We start from the raw sequence: 13,731 nt of genomic DNA, 5'->3' as shown, positions 1-13,731 counted from the left end.
GTTAGTCAATAAGGTCGGAATGTACCTACACATGCATAGGATGTAGCTGTCGGTCAGGTCCATGTATTTGTAGTACTTGATCGCGACATCCAAACCGGCTTGGATGACACCTTGAAGATGCGGCCTACGCTCCGCGAGCCTCTCCATGTTCGTCAAATAGAGTTCGTACCGCGGTATGACATCGGCGAGCAGCGGCTGCCGCTCTCCAGCCAGCACCATCTGGATATTATGACCAGCCTGCATAGGGTTGTCAATCGCGCTCATGTGGGTTGGAGGAATGACCTACCATGAGCACAAGGCCCGTCTCCGTCAGCACGTCATTCTCGGTGGTCGTCAGAGGTGGGTACGACCTCGCGAACTCCGGGTTTTGCTCCAAGAACACCTTGTATACCTATGTCATATAAGATCAGTATCTGTCGTCAGTGCGCAGAGATAACTCACCTCTTGCATCGTCAAAAACCGCATGATCATAACGTACGTGCTATCCCAGCGGATCCGCATGTCGGCCACCAAGATCATGTCCTCTTTGAAGATGTCGATCTTTGGGATGCCCGCCACAAGCGCCGCGTTCTTGACCATAGCAGCAGCATTATGAATCGCAATCGAGGTCGCCCAAGAGTCGCGGCACTTAGGAGACGCACGAACGGCAACACATATCTCCCTTGTCTTGGAAACAACTGAGATCTTCACGGCGTCGCCGCCGCGAGTGGCCGAGGATTCGGAGCCATTGTCGCTAGGGGGCTGGATGCCCATGTAAGTTATCATTGTCTGCGAGGTTCGGTTGACTCCATGGCCCAAGCAATGTATCTGGTTGTTACTCGGGTCGAAGTCACGACGAGCGTTCGGGTCCTCGTCGAACTTCTTCTTCAGCTCTTCCATCATCTTTGCATTGCTTGTCGCGGAGTCCATCATGAATCGTCCGACCTAATATGATCAGTTACTAGATTACTTCGAATAAGGCAGATGTGGTTACCTTAGATACAACACCGGCGCGCTCCAGAACGAAGTGGACGGCATTCGCGAGGTTTACGCCTACGTGATAAAATTAGAAAGTAACTAGGTGTTCACGTTCGGACTTACCAGTATGGCTCCCTTCGAGCCTCCTAAAACCGACAACTGCTGACTTCATCACAAGATCCGTAGGCAGCACTCCTTTTGCAATCCAATGGCCCGTCACACCGACATAAGCGCGTCGAGCTGGTAGGGCGCACTGTCAGTGATGTACTCGCTTGATTGCTGTGCGTGCTCACCTTGAGTATCCCAACCATCGGATGTCAGAGATACCTGACCGCGCGAGTGCTATCAGGAGGGTGAGCAGTGCCTTGTTCATTCATCGTGTGATACCTACCGTGAGCTGAATCTTGAGTTGATCAAATGTGCGCGTGAATTGCGCCATAATCAACGAGCGCATATGGTTGCGCTTCGGAATGTCCTCGTCGGCAAGATTGGGATTGAGCAGACGTAAGAGGTATCGGAATTCAGGTTTCTCGACCACCGAGATCGCCTGATGTTGACGTCAATAACTGCTTCACATAACGAGAGAAATCGTACTGACCTGGTCGTCCACGACCACCCAGTTCACGAGTCGCCTGTGGAACTCCTCGCGAGAATACTCCACCACCGGATAATTCTGGTCGATATCCGCAACTTCTTGCGCTGCCTTCACTTGGTCCTTGTAGCTGGGCAGCATGTTCACCCCGATCGCAGCCAAGCCGGCGTACTCGTAGCGGTGGTAGGCATCGAGATGGGATCGGAGCGGACTGTTACTCGTCTTCTCAGCATAGATGTAGTTGTGGCACGTCCATATCGACTGGATGTCGACGCCCTTCTCCGCCGCCTCGATGACTGCCTTCTGATGCGCTTTTCTGTCGCTGAAGTTAGCAGGACGACTGTATACTAGAGCGCATCACTTACTCGCAGACGATGCAGATGACGGCGGGCTTTGGCGGTCCGTTATCTGAGATAGTGGGAGTGACGAGTCTGAAGTAGAAGTTGATATCAGGTACGCTCCCCCTGCTAGCCTCAGAGCGTGTCATGGCTGGACCGGGCTGTAGTCCCGTTCGCCACTGCATGATCTGCGCCGATAGTGCGGAGGGCGGTTGGAGTCGGGTTTCTGGTGAGCGAACAGGCGGTGCGGCCTGGTCGCTAGTCAACGTTATCAGAGGATGTTGCTGGGAAGTCGCAACGACCTGAGCCGGGGCGGCTCTAGCTTCGTCGTCCGAGCTACCCGATACATTGTCGAGGTCGAAAGGTTCGGGCTCGGGAACTGCAGCCCGCGCAGGGTCCGGGTCACCCCTGCCACGACCACCACGACCGCGACCACCACGACCGCCGCGAGGACGAGCTGGGTCGCCTCTCGGTGGCATTCCTAGCAGTAGACAGGAGCAGATGAGATGTGACTTGAGGTGAGGACACGGAGAGATCTCCTTCAGGTTTTATAGCTGAGGACTGTCCGCCTATACCAGGTCGTGTCCGTGGTCAAGACTTCGACATTACCGTCGGAAGTCGGCTCACCGTGCGCTCGATACTTGTCCTGCAGATCAACCAAAGTTGTCGAAAGCTGAGCTCATCGTGCGTTCGATAATCGTCGCTCCTGCAGATCATCCAAAGGTTTCAGAAGCTGAGCTTACTGCGCATTACTTCGATACCGGAGGCTGAGCTCACCGTGCGTTCCATAACCCTCCCGCAGATCATCCAAGAGTGCAATGCAACAGCTAAACATAGGCACTTGAATGTACGGCGCAGTCGGGATGCATCCTCGTTCATTCTCTGTCAGCAATACCAGATTCGTGGGTGAACCATACTCGCCTGCAGTTCTGGATTCGTTATGTTCATCTTGCAGTCTGGTATTCGGGGAATGGCCTCCGTTGTCCTATCGCGTCCCATCAGCAGTTGTGCATAGCGAGTTTTTACTCACGCAAGAGTAAGCAAGGTCACATTGGAGTCCGGGGCAGCATTGTCCTTCTGGCCAAGGGGCACTGGTCCTTCGCAATGACGAGGTCGCGGAACTGGGGACAGGAAACGTAGGGTTCAGAAAGCCTCATTGAGCGTCCGGTCGTCTGTGCGCGCATCAGCGCCGAATGTCTTCCTCGCCAGAAGAGTACAGGCACAGGACGACAGGTCGACACGCCCAGGCAGTGCGTCAACTGTCCGACGATTCTCGACAACATGGCCTTGCACTCACCGTCATCGACCACAGCCTGTCTGTCCGCCTCGCCCTCTCACCGTCCTCCACTTCGATACCAGCGACCTCACATACACAATAACCCGACAAACGCACCCCGGGAGCCAACCATTGCTTCGACATCGCTAGGTTCAGGGAGAGCAAACAGAGAGGAGCGGCGCAGCATCAAGCGTCGAGTGTACAAGGAGCTATGCCGCAAGGTGGGCCGCAGAGACTGAGAGATGGACGCACGCCGGCGTTTGCGAGGGCTGATTACATAAGGTCCACGCACCCCAAGTTCTACGAACTGAGTCCGGTCTCTACTCCGTTTGCGATGCCTAAGTCCTCAGTGTCACCTAAGTTCGACCTGGGACGCGATCTCTGCATCCACCATGGCCACCTCCTGACTAGATTACAGTGCCACCTCCGCTGCTACCTCAAACGTCCTCGTCCATAACGTGATACCATTGCCTCGTCTGCATCCTCGCATCCCTTCGCCGCTGCTATCTATGAACGACGCAGACCGCGCCCGGCGCGCGCTCCACCGCAGACGTGCTCGGCGACCCGCCGCCGCGTGAGAGCGGCTAGCAAGTGCAGCCGCAACATTTTGGGAGGGAGAGAGTAACATGGGCACTGACTCGGTGAGTATCTGACCATTTTTACGCTGACATCTCCCAGTCCACACCCGCTTCCGATAGATACCAGTCGCCCGACGGAAAGTCGCTTTCTGACACCCCGCACGTCAACGGATCGCCGTAACCTATTGGGACCTGACGCTGCCCATCATAGTGAACCTGTACCGCTGGGTCACACTCCTGTCGGACCACATGAACAGCAACTCGAGTACAATGTCGCTATCCTGCATCTGTAAAAAGCCCTCCCTCGTTCCGTCCGCATATCTCTGCACCACACCCCGAAGATCGTCTACATTTGCACCGATGACCCTGACCTTCCCGTGTTCTACTTCGACCCTCTCATCAGTCCTATCTCGTTGCGCAGCTTCACACCGAAGAACGCGCCATTTGTACTCCATGAGGACGCGATCTTCGGCCCGAATGACGCTGAGGACGACGACTTTGAGCTCGCTGACGAGGTCGAGCCTTTCCCCGAGGACAAGCCGCTGGAGAGCGATCTCACGGCGGATGCTATCGCGCTCTGGTGGGCGCCCGATCCGTACAGCCGCCGCTCAGGGCGTATGCGCCGAGCGCAGGATATCCCGCTCGTGAAGGACTGGTATCTCGAGCACTGCCCTCCTAACCAGGCAGTCAAGGTTCGCGTATTGTATCAAATTCTACTCAAGTGCTACGTCTTGAACGAACTCAAGACACGCCCGGAGAAGGCCATGTTGAAGAAGAACCTGTTCAAGCAGCTCAAGGCGACCAAGTTCTTCCAAACCACACGGTTGGACTGTCGAGGCGGGTCTGCAGGTCTGCAGGCAGGGTTACAACATGCTCAACCTGCTCATCCACCGGAAGGTACGTTGTCTCGGGAAGTGTGGTCAACGTGGTCACTGACGTACTTTACCAGAACCTGAACTGCCTCCACCTCGACTACAACATGATCTTGAAGCCAGTGAAATCGCTCACGACCAAGGAACGTAACGAGTCGCAATTCGGAAGCGCCTTCCATCTGCCTGTGGGATCCTTCGCCTCACGAAGTTGACGGTCAATGTGCACGTCCAATGGCATCTCCGCAATGTTGATGCGTTCCAGCTCGCAGACTTGGTACCCCGCACGTCAATGGATTGTCGTACAGCAGACACGTTTGGGTCAGCTGGCCCAGTGGAGAACTACCGAAGAAGTAGCAGCATTCGTCCGTTTTTCCCGTTCTCGCGTGAAAAAAGGATTTGCTATGCACGACTGCTGATGGGACACGATAGGACAACGGAGCCATTCCCCGAATACCGGAGCACAAAGATGAACATTACGAATGCAGACCTGCAGGCGAGTACAGTTCACCCGTGGATCTACTAATTATAACAGAATGCACGAGGACGCGTGCCGACTTCGCCGCATATTCAAGTGTCTATTTCCAAGCTGTTACGCTGCATTCGTGGATGATCTGCAGGAGGGTCATCTGCAGGAGGGTCATGGAACGCACGGTGAGCTCAGCTTCCGGTATCAAAGGAATCACAGCAGGCTCAGCCGTCAATATCTTTGGTTGATCTGCAGAAGGATTATCAAATGTACGGTGAGCACTTTGGATGGTAGTGTCGAAGTTTTGACCGCGGACACGGCCTAGTATATGAGGACAGTCTTCAGCCATAACCTGGGAGAGACTCAGCTGCCTCTCCGCGTCCTCAACACAAGTCGCATCCCATCCGCCCTGCATGCTACAAGTGTTCCCAGTCAGAGGCAACCCAACTCATCCTCGCGGTGGTCGCGGTCGTGGCAGGGGTGACCCGGGCCCTGCGCTGGCTGCAGTTCCCGATGCCGAGGATACGGACTCGGACGAAGCTGTCGCTGCGACGCCCCAGCAACAACCTCTGGCGACGTTGACTAGCGACCAGGCCGCACCGCCTGTTTGCTCACCGGAAACCCAGATCCGACCGCCCTCCGCACTGTCGGCACATATCATGCAGTTGCGGGCGGACTACAGGGTGGTCCAGCCATGATGCAGCCTGCGGTGATCATGGGGAACGTACCTGACATCAATTTCTATTTCAGGTCTGTCACCGTCATTTCCGCTGACATCGTACCACCGAAGCCCAACATCATCTGCATCGTCTGCGAGTAAGTGATGCGCTTTAGTATATAGTCGTCCTGCTAACTTCAGCAACAGGAAGTGGCATCAGAAGGCAATCACCAAGGTGGCGAAGAAGGGTGTCGAGATCAAGTCAATCTGGACTTGCCACAATTACATCTACGCTCTGCAGACAGGTAACAGTATCTTTCGATCTCACCTCGATGCCTACCACCGCGACGAGTACAACCGCTTGGCTGCGGCCGGGCGCTGGGTGAACATGCTGCCCAGCTACAAGAACGGAGTCACAGCAGTTCAAGAAGCTGCGGATATCGACCAGAATCATCCAGTGGCGGAGTATCCTCGCGAGGAGTTCCACAGGCAGCTCGTGGACTGGGGTGTCGCGCACGACCAGGTAAATACGATTTCTTTCGTTATGTGAAGCAGTTGTTGACGTCAACATCAGGCGATCTCAGTGGTCGAGAAACCTGAATTTCGAGACCTCTTACATTTGCTCAATCTCGACGTCGCCGACGAGGACATTCCGAAGCGCAACCAGACGCGCTCGCTGATTCTGGCGCAAATCGGCGGCACATTCGATCAGCTCAAGAAACAGCTTAGGGTAGGTGCATCACGATGTTTGAATAACTCCTCATTGCTTACTCCTGATAGCGCTCGCGTGGTCAGATATCCTTCACCTTTGATGACAGGAATGCACAGGGTAAGCATGCGCGACGGTTCGAGCGACATTACTGACAGTGTGCACCCTACAGGCCGACGCGCTTACGTCGGCGTGACCGGCCATTGGATTGCCAAAGGAGCATTCCCTACGGATGTCGTGCTAGAGTCAGCAGTCGTCGGTATCAGGAGGCTCGAGGGAGCCGTACTGGTAAGTCCGAACGTAAACATCTAGTTATGTTCTAACTATATCACCTAGGCGTAAACCTCGCAAATGCCGTCCACTTCGTTCTGGAGCGCGCCGGTATCTTATCCAAGGTGACCGCATCTGTCTCATTCGAAGTAATCTAGTAACTGATCGGATAAGGTCGGACGATTCATGATGGAGTATGACCAACGCAATGACGAGATGGTGGAAGAGCTGAAGAAGAAGTTCGATGAGGACCCGATCGCTCGTCGTGACTTCCATCCAAACAAGGACCAGATGTATTGCCTGCGTGACGGAGTGATAAGCTCATCCCAGAACATGATCACCTACCTGGGCATCCAGCCTCCTGGCGACGATGGCTCCGAATCCTCAGCCACTCGCGGCGGCGACGCCGTGAAGACTTCGGCCATTTCGAAGACGAGGGCGATCTGTGTTGCTATCAGTGCGTCTCCTAAGTGCCGCGACTCTTGGGCAACCTCGATTGCGGTTCACAATGCCGCCGCAATCGTCGAGAATGCGGGTCTTGGGGTGGACATCCCGAAGACCGGCATCTTCCACGAGGACAAGATCTTGGCGGTCGACAGGCGGAACCGCTGGGACAGTACCTATAATATGATCATCCGGTTTTGGCTATGCAAGAGGTGAGTCTTCTTTGCTCACTGACGAAAGATACTGATGTTGTACGATCTAGGTATACAAGATATTCTTGGAGAAAAACCCGGAGTTCGCGAGGTCGTACCCGGCTTTGACGACCACCGAAATTGACGCGCTGACAGAGACGGGCCTCGTGCTCATGGTAGGTCGTTTTTCCAACACATATAAGCGCGGTTGATAACCGTACGCAGGCTGGTCATACCATGCAGATGCTGTTGGCTGAAGGATTGCAGCCGCTGCTCGCTGATGCCATCCCGCTGTACGAGATCTATATGACGAACATGGAGAAGCTTGCAGCGGCGAGGCCACATCTTCAAGGCATCATCAAGGCGGGGATGGATATCGCGATTAAGTACCACAACCACAGGGATCTAACCGACAGCTGCATCCTTTCCATGTGTAAGTACATTTTCTCCTTGTGCACCAGCCTACTAAGCCATTTTGCAGTTGTACATCCCAAACAGAAGCTCGACCACGTCCGGAAGCACTGGGACAGGCACTACTACTAACACGCCGTCGACATTGTCAAGCATAAAGTAAGTAAAATGCTGTTCTGTCCAGTGTACCTACTAATGGGTTATTTACGGTACAGATGAGAGATTATGCGGCTCGGCAACTCTCTGTGCGCCATTTACCCGGCATGTACGAAACAGCCGATCAAATCTTCGTCGGTCACCTGGACGAGCCAGTGGGTCCTGTTAGCAACACCCTCGACGCGATTGTCGAGGCCGAATACCACTTTTGGCTCGAAAGAGGGACAGAGACGGAGCTCTCCGACGCTCTGGCATACTGGAGTGTAAGTTAACATTAGCTCTGATATTCCGCGGACTCAGTGCACTTTCAGCTGCCTACCGTGCAAACTCAGTGGCCGACCGTCTTCCTGATCGCTCTAGACTACCTTCCAACCCAGGCGACGTCGCTTTCGTGCGGGCGAGTCTTCTCTGCCAGGCAGACAGACGCGGTTCGGTGCACCCTCAGCGCAGGCATCGTGGAGGCTCTGCACATGCTCAAGTATCTCATTTGACAGAGTCGTCTGTCGTTTACGGACCACCTGAAGAGCTTCGAGTTCGTGCAGGAGATGCTGGTGAAGCAAGCTCGCAACAAGTTAGGCTATGGCGCCAACAAGGAGCTCACTTTCAACGACCTCCTTGACCTCATCTAATGTCTTCGTGTTACCATCGTGCTGCTGCTGTGTCGCCTCGTAGTTGTCTGGCCTCGTCCGAGTCTCCTCGATGTACTTGTATCACGCCGCCTCGTACCGCGCTGTCTCGTATCATGAATATCACAATGACCTGATGTACTAGTAATGTGGAATGAAATGTGCTCGTATGCATTGCTATCTGCCCAACGACTGAGCCCATTCAGTGGAAAACCTCGCTGTTAACGGTACAGCCGGAGTGCATTTTGACCGTTGCAAACGGTAGAGCCGCCTCCGGCCGGAGTAGTCCGGGTCTACTGTTAGCAACAATGCACCGCTTGCAACAGGCCGGCCGGGCTTTTGGCTGAGGCAATGTACCTGTTGTAAACAGTCCGGTCGTAGAGGCAACAGTCCGGCCGGACCCATACAGCATCACTGCAAACAGGCCGGGTGGAGGGCAGGGTTAGCACACACAACGGAGCGGCCGGCCGGTCCACGTTGCAAACAGAGTGGCCGGACTCAGGCCCCACCACTTCAAATGTTCCGGCCGGGATAAAATCCTTTCATTGCAAGCGGACCGGCCGGAGTAAAATCTATCTGGTCCAGGATGGGTTCTCCAGCCTAAACAAACTGACTCCACAAACAGGCCGGCCAGGCAGGAGTTGTTCTGCTTCAAACGGTCCGGCCAGTCACAGTCCCCTGGGGGCTATTGAAATACTATATGTGGTATTATGCACCTATGGGGTATACCATCATTAGTAGATCACAGCATAATTTTCCCATGACTTAGGGATGCCTAGTGAAGCTGCAAAACACAAAAGAGCCCCACTGGCTGGCCAAATCAACTGGCCAGAGATTTCACTCACCCAGGTTTTGGCTTTACTGGCCATAAAATTAGCCAGGTTGTCCCTACAGGGCCAAATCAATAGGCCGGACATTTCAAACCATTGGCCGGGCATTTTAGTTCATTGGCCGAAGCTTTCAATTCACTGGCCGAAGCTTTTACTTCATTGGCCGAAGCTTTTACTTCATTGGCCGAAGCTTTCCTTCACCGCCGAAGCTTTGGATTGACCGGCCGGCTGAAGCTTCTACTTCACCGGCCGGCAAAAACAGCCGGTGCTCGGCAAAACTGGCCGGCCGGTGCGCAAAAATGGCCGGCCGGCAGGCAAAACCGGCCGGGCTGTTGAATTACTATATGTGGAAATGTGGTATTGTCTGGAAGCCCTTCATTCATAGAGTCTAGTATTGATTTCCTAGTGTCCAAAGGTACATAGTTAGGCCAGGATATGCGAGACAAGATTTACTCACAGGCTTCTTTGCAAAACATGTTATTCAACTGCTGAAGCCAATATTCTTTGCCCACACTTTTTGACTATCTAGAATGTGTTATCACAATGCATAGAGTAGATCCCCAAAAGGAATAGTCTTATTCTTTGAAGCTGAATGCAGAACATGAGATAAGGGGTAAGGTATAGTATACATGTCAAACAATGTTGACTTCCTGCAGCCAATCTACATTCCAAACACAGTTTCACAATCTAGAATGGTTCATTTACACACAAGGAGTGAGTCGTCCAAAGGAATAGTCTTATTCACATGAGCTGAATGTGGTACAGAGTTAAGGGGATCATGCACAGGCCGGACCATCTCCTATGAGGATTGGCCGGCCGGACCATTACCAACAGTGGGTAGATGTTTCTGTGCCATTCTTGATTGCCAAACCTTGTGGGCAAAGCATATTGGCTTCAGGATGTGAACACAGTATAACATGTATACCCATATACCCACCCTCACCTTAACTCTGTGCTGCCTTCAGCTTGTGTGAATAAGACTATTCCTTTGGAGGACTGATTCCTTGTGGATCAATGAACTATTCTAGATGGTAAAACACTGTTTGGAAAGAACATTAGCTGCAGGAAGTCAACATGTATACCATACCTGTATACCCCTTATTTGTTGTCCTGCATTCAGCTTCAAAGAATAAGACTATTACTTTTGGGGATCTACTCTATGCATTGTGATAACACATTCTAGATTGTCAAACAGTGTGGGCAAAGAATATTGGCTTCAGGAATTGAATAACATGTTTTGCAAAGAAGCCTGTGAGTAGTAAATCTTGTCTTGCATATCCTGGCCTAACTATGTGTTCTTGGAAACTAGGAAATTGATACTAGACTCTGTGAATGAAGGGCTCCCAGACAATACCACATTTCCACATATAGTAATTCAATAGCCCGGCTGTTTTTGCGCACCGGCCGGCTGTTTTCGCCGGCCGGTGAAGTTGAAGCTTCGGCCGGTCAATCCAAAGCTTCGGCCGGTGATGAAAAGCTTCGGCCAATGAAGTGAAAGCTTCGGCCAGTGATAAAAATCTTCGGCCAGTGAGAAAAAGCTTCGGCCAGTGAGAAAAAGCTTCGGCCAATGAAGGAAAAGCTTCGGTCAATGAATAAAAAGCTTCGGCCAATGAATTAAAAGCTTCGGCCAATGAACTAAAATGCCCGGCCGATGTTTTGAGATGTCCGGCCATTTAATTTGGCTGGTGGCAGCTTCACTAAGCCCCTTTAAAATGTGGGAACACTATGTTGGGCTCCATTAGTGATGGTCTTACATATACAATCATTCAAATCACACTCTGTATCATAATACAATAGGCCGAAGGTTTTTGAATGCTCTCGGCCAGTGTTTGCATGGCTGGCCAGTGAGCTAACAGCTCAGGCAATGTGATAGGGCATGCACTGTGGACATATAATACATGCTACTAGTAGGCTGTTCTAAGGGAGTATGGTCTATTGTTGACTGGCCCAGCCAATACTGGGTCACAATACTGTTGCCCGGCCGGACCGTTACCAATGGATGGTGCCACTGCCCGGCCGGACCATTACCAGTGTGGAGTGCTAGATTATATGGCCTGGCTAGCCTGCTATCAATGTGGAAAAATGGTCTGGCCGCTCCGTTGCCAGCTAGAGATGATGCAACCCGGCCGGTCTGTTATTAGCCAGGGAGCATATGCTCCGGCTGGCCCATTGCAACTGCTGAATTATGCACTCCGGCCGGCCCGTTACAAATGAAGGATCCCATTGCCCGGCCGGTTCGTTACCATAGGAGAAAGAGTATCCCGGTTGATCTGTTATAATTAAAACCCCTTATTGCCCGGCCGGTCCGTTGCCAGCAAGACACTAAATGGCCCCCTGTTCAGACAGAACATAGGTGCGCTAGGGATACACCGGCCGGACCGTTTGAACTGGTTTGAGATATGCTCGGCCGGCTTGTTAGAAACCAGTCCGGCCGGCCTGTTTGCAACGAGGAAATCACAGCTCCGGCCGGAGGCGGCTTTACCGTTTGCAATGGTCGAAATGCACTCCGGCTGTACCGTTAGTATCGAGTAGGTACCACTGAATAATGTGAACGACTAACAGTGACTCTCATCGGCTGGCACTACTAGTCCATTTCCTCACAGTGGCGGCGGTGACTTTGCCGCCCTCTTCCTACTCTCACATCCACCACCACCCTCAGCATCATCCCCGCTGTATTGCCTTGTCTCTTCAACATGATGCGTAACTCAAAAGCAGCTCCAAGATACGAACAAAAATTTAGGAAGGACGAGCCCAGGAGGGTCGCTGGGCGGCGCGCAGATTCCGGTGCATAACTCGACCTGGGATGCGATCTCTGCATCCACCATAACCACCTCCTGCTTTGAGATCATCGCCTCCGCTGCTACCTCAAACGTCCTCGTCTGCAACGTGATCCCGTTGCCTCGTGTGCGTCCTCGCATCCCTTTGTCGCCGCTATCCGCGAACGACGCAGACCGTGCCCGGCGCACGCTCAACCGCGCCCTACGTACGCTCAACCGCGCCCTACGCACGCTCAACCGCGCCCGGCGCACGCTCAATCGCAGACGTGCTCAGCGACCCGCCGCGGTGCGAGAGCGGCTAGCAATTGCAGCCGCAACATTTTGGGAGGGAGAAAGTAACAGGCTCGGAGGTGAGTATATCTCCCGTTTCCTGTTCAGTCAGTTCATAGCAGTATTGCTCACCTGCATTCGCAGCTCGGTGTATCGCGTCCTCTCGTGGTCCACATGGGCAAGGACGACTTGCATCCGGGCACCCTCGAAATGTGCCTCGAACGGCATCCCTCCACCCGTGGATCTCCTCCCGCCCGGTACTGACCTCGACCACACCCCGGTCACTCCCCATCCTGCCGAGCTCATCACTCGTCTCCCGCTCTCTATCTTCCCGATGGAGCTGTCCGAAGTGTCCCATCCGGTCTGCTCCAGACTCGACGGTCGCCGCCCTCGATCCACGCCGGCATCCGGTGCGTTTCTCCCGTCTTCCCGGACTCACCACCTCTCGTGGTTTGCTGGTCGACCCGGCTGGCATCCTCGACCGATGAAGGCACGACGAATCGCCGTCCGGCGAGCGGCGTGGGCGAGAGGGCGGGTGCGTGGGCGGATGGTGGTTGGCTCGGGTTGGGTGCCCGGGATGCTACTGTCAGGTGAGCATGGTTGCCCGTTCGAAGACGAGACGGTGCTGCTCACGTCCTCCCGAACGAATTTCGCCAGTCCGGCTTTGCTACCGGCTTTGGCCATGGAACTTGAGTCACCAGCTGTTTGTCCTCGCGGCGCGCCTGCCATGGCGAACTTGTACCGTCTCGGTCGGACACTCTTGTCGGATCACACAGACGGCAACTCGAGCTACCTGTTCGACAAGAAGTCGGTTTTCACTGCGAAAGCGCTCAACATGGCGATTCCCGGCGGCCCGAAATTCGAGCCTCTGTATAGAGACATGGACAGCTTCAATGAGGACTGGAACGAGTTCAACGACATCAACAAAGTCATCATTCGACAGCAAATCCGGACTGAGTACAAGGTCGCTTTCCCCATCTGTATAACTCCCTCCCTCGTTCCGTCCACATATCTCTGTATCACACACCGAAGAACGTCTACATTCGCACTGATGACCCTGACCTGCCCGCGTTCTATTTCGACCCTCTCATCAATCCTATCTCGCTGCGTGGCTTTACACCAAAGAATGCGCCACTCGTTCCCCATGAGGACGCGATCTTCGGCCCCAACGATGCTGAGGATGACGACTTCGAGCTCCCTGACGAGGTCGAGCCTTTCCTCGAGGACAAGCCGCTGGAGAGTGATCTCACGGCGGATGCTATCGCGCTCTGGTGGGCGCCCGATCCGTACAGTCGCCGCTCAGGGCGTAT

The 13,731-nt window shown here is 53.7% G+C and overlaps 2 protein-coding genes across 2 annotated transcripts; both read left to right on the top strand.

Annotated features, from left to right (window-relative positions):
• Positions 1-3,990: 3,990 nt before the first annotated feature.
• On the top strand, positions 3,991-4,825 carry B0H18DRAFT_1089192 (uncharacterized protein; the record flags this gene model as incomplete). The annotated part of the gene is made up of 3 exons (XM_048032254.1): positions 3,991-4,006; positions 4,039-4,256; positions 4,691-4,825. 3 exons carry the CDS (start codon positions 3,991-3,993, stop codon positions 4,823-4,825), a joined length of 369 nt encoding a protein of 122 aa, XP_047884960.1.
• An 8,323-nt stretch (positions 4,826-13,148) lies between these two features.
• B0H18DRAFT_1128687 (uncharacterized protein) lies at positions 13,149-13,712 on the top strand (the record flags this gene model as incomplete). The annotated part of the gene is made up of 2 exons (XM_048035350.1): positions 13,149-13,385; positions 13,454-13,712. Coding segments are annotated over 2 exons (496 nt in total), but the record flags the coding sequence as incomplete, so codon positions are not given.
• Positions 13,713-13,731: the final 19 nt, after the last annotated feature.

Source organism: Fomitopsis serialis (genome assembly GCF_022376445.1).
Source record: "Fomitopsis serialis strain Sig1Antser10 chromosome Unknown B0H18scaffold_333, whole genome shotgun sequence".
Lineage (NCBI taxonomy): Eukaryota > Fungi > Basidiomycota > Agaricomycetes > Polyporales > Fomitopsidaceae > Fomitopsis > Fomitopsis serialis.
This window is presented reverse-complemented; position numbering and strand designations above follow the sequence as displayed.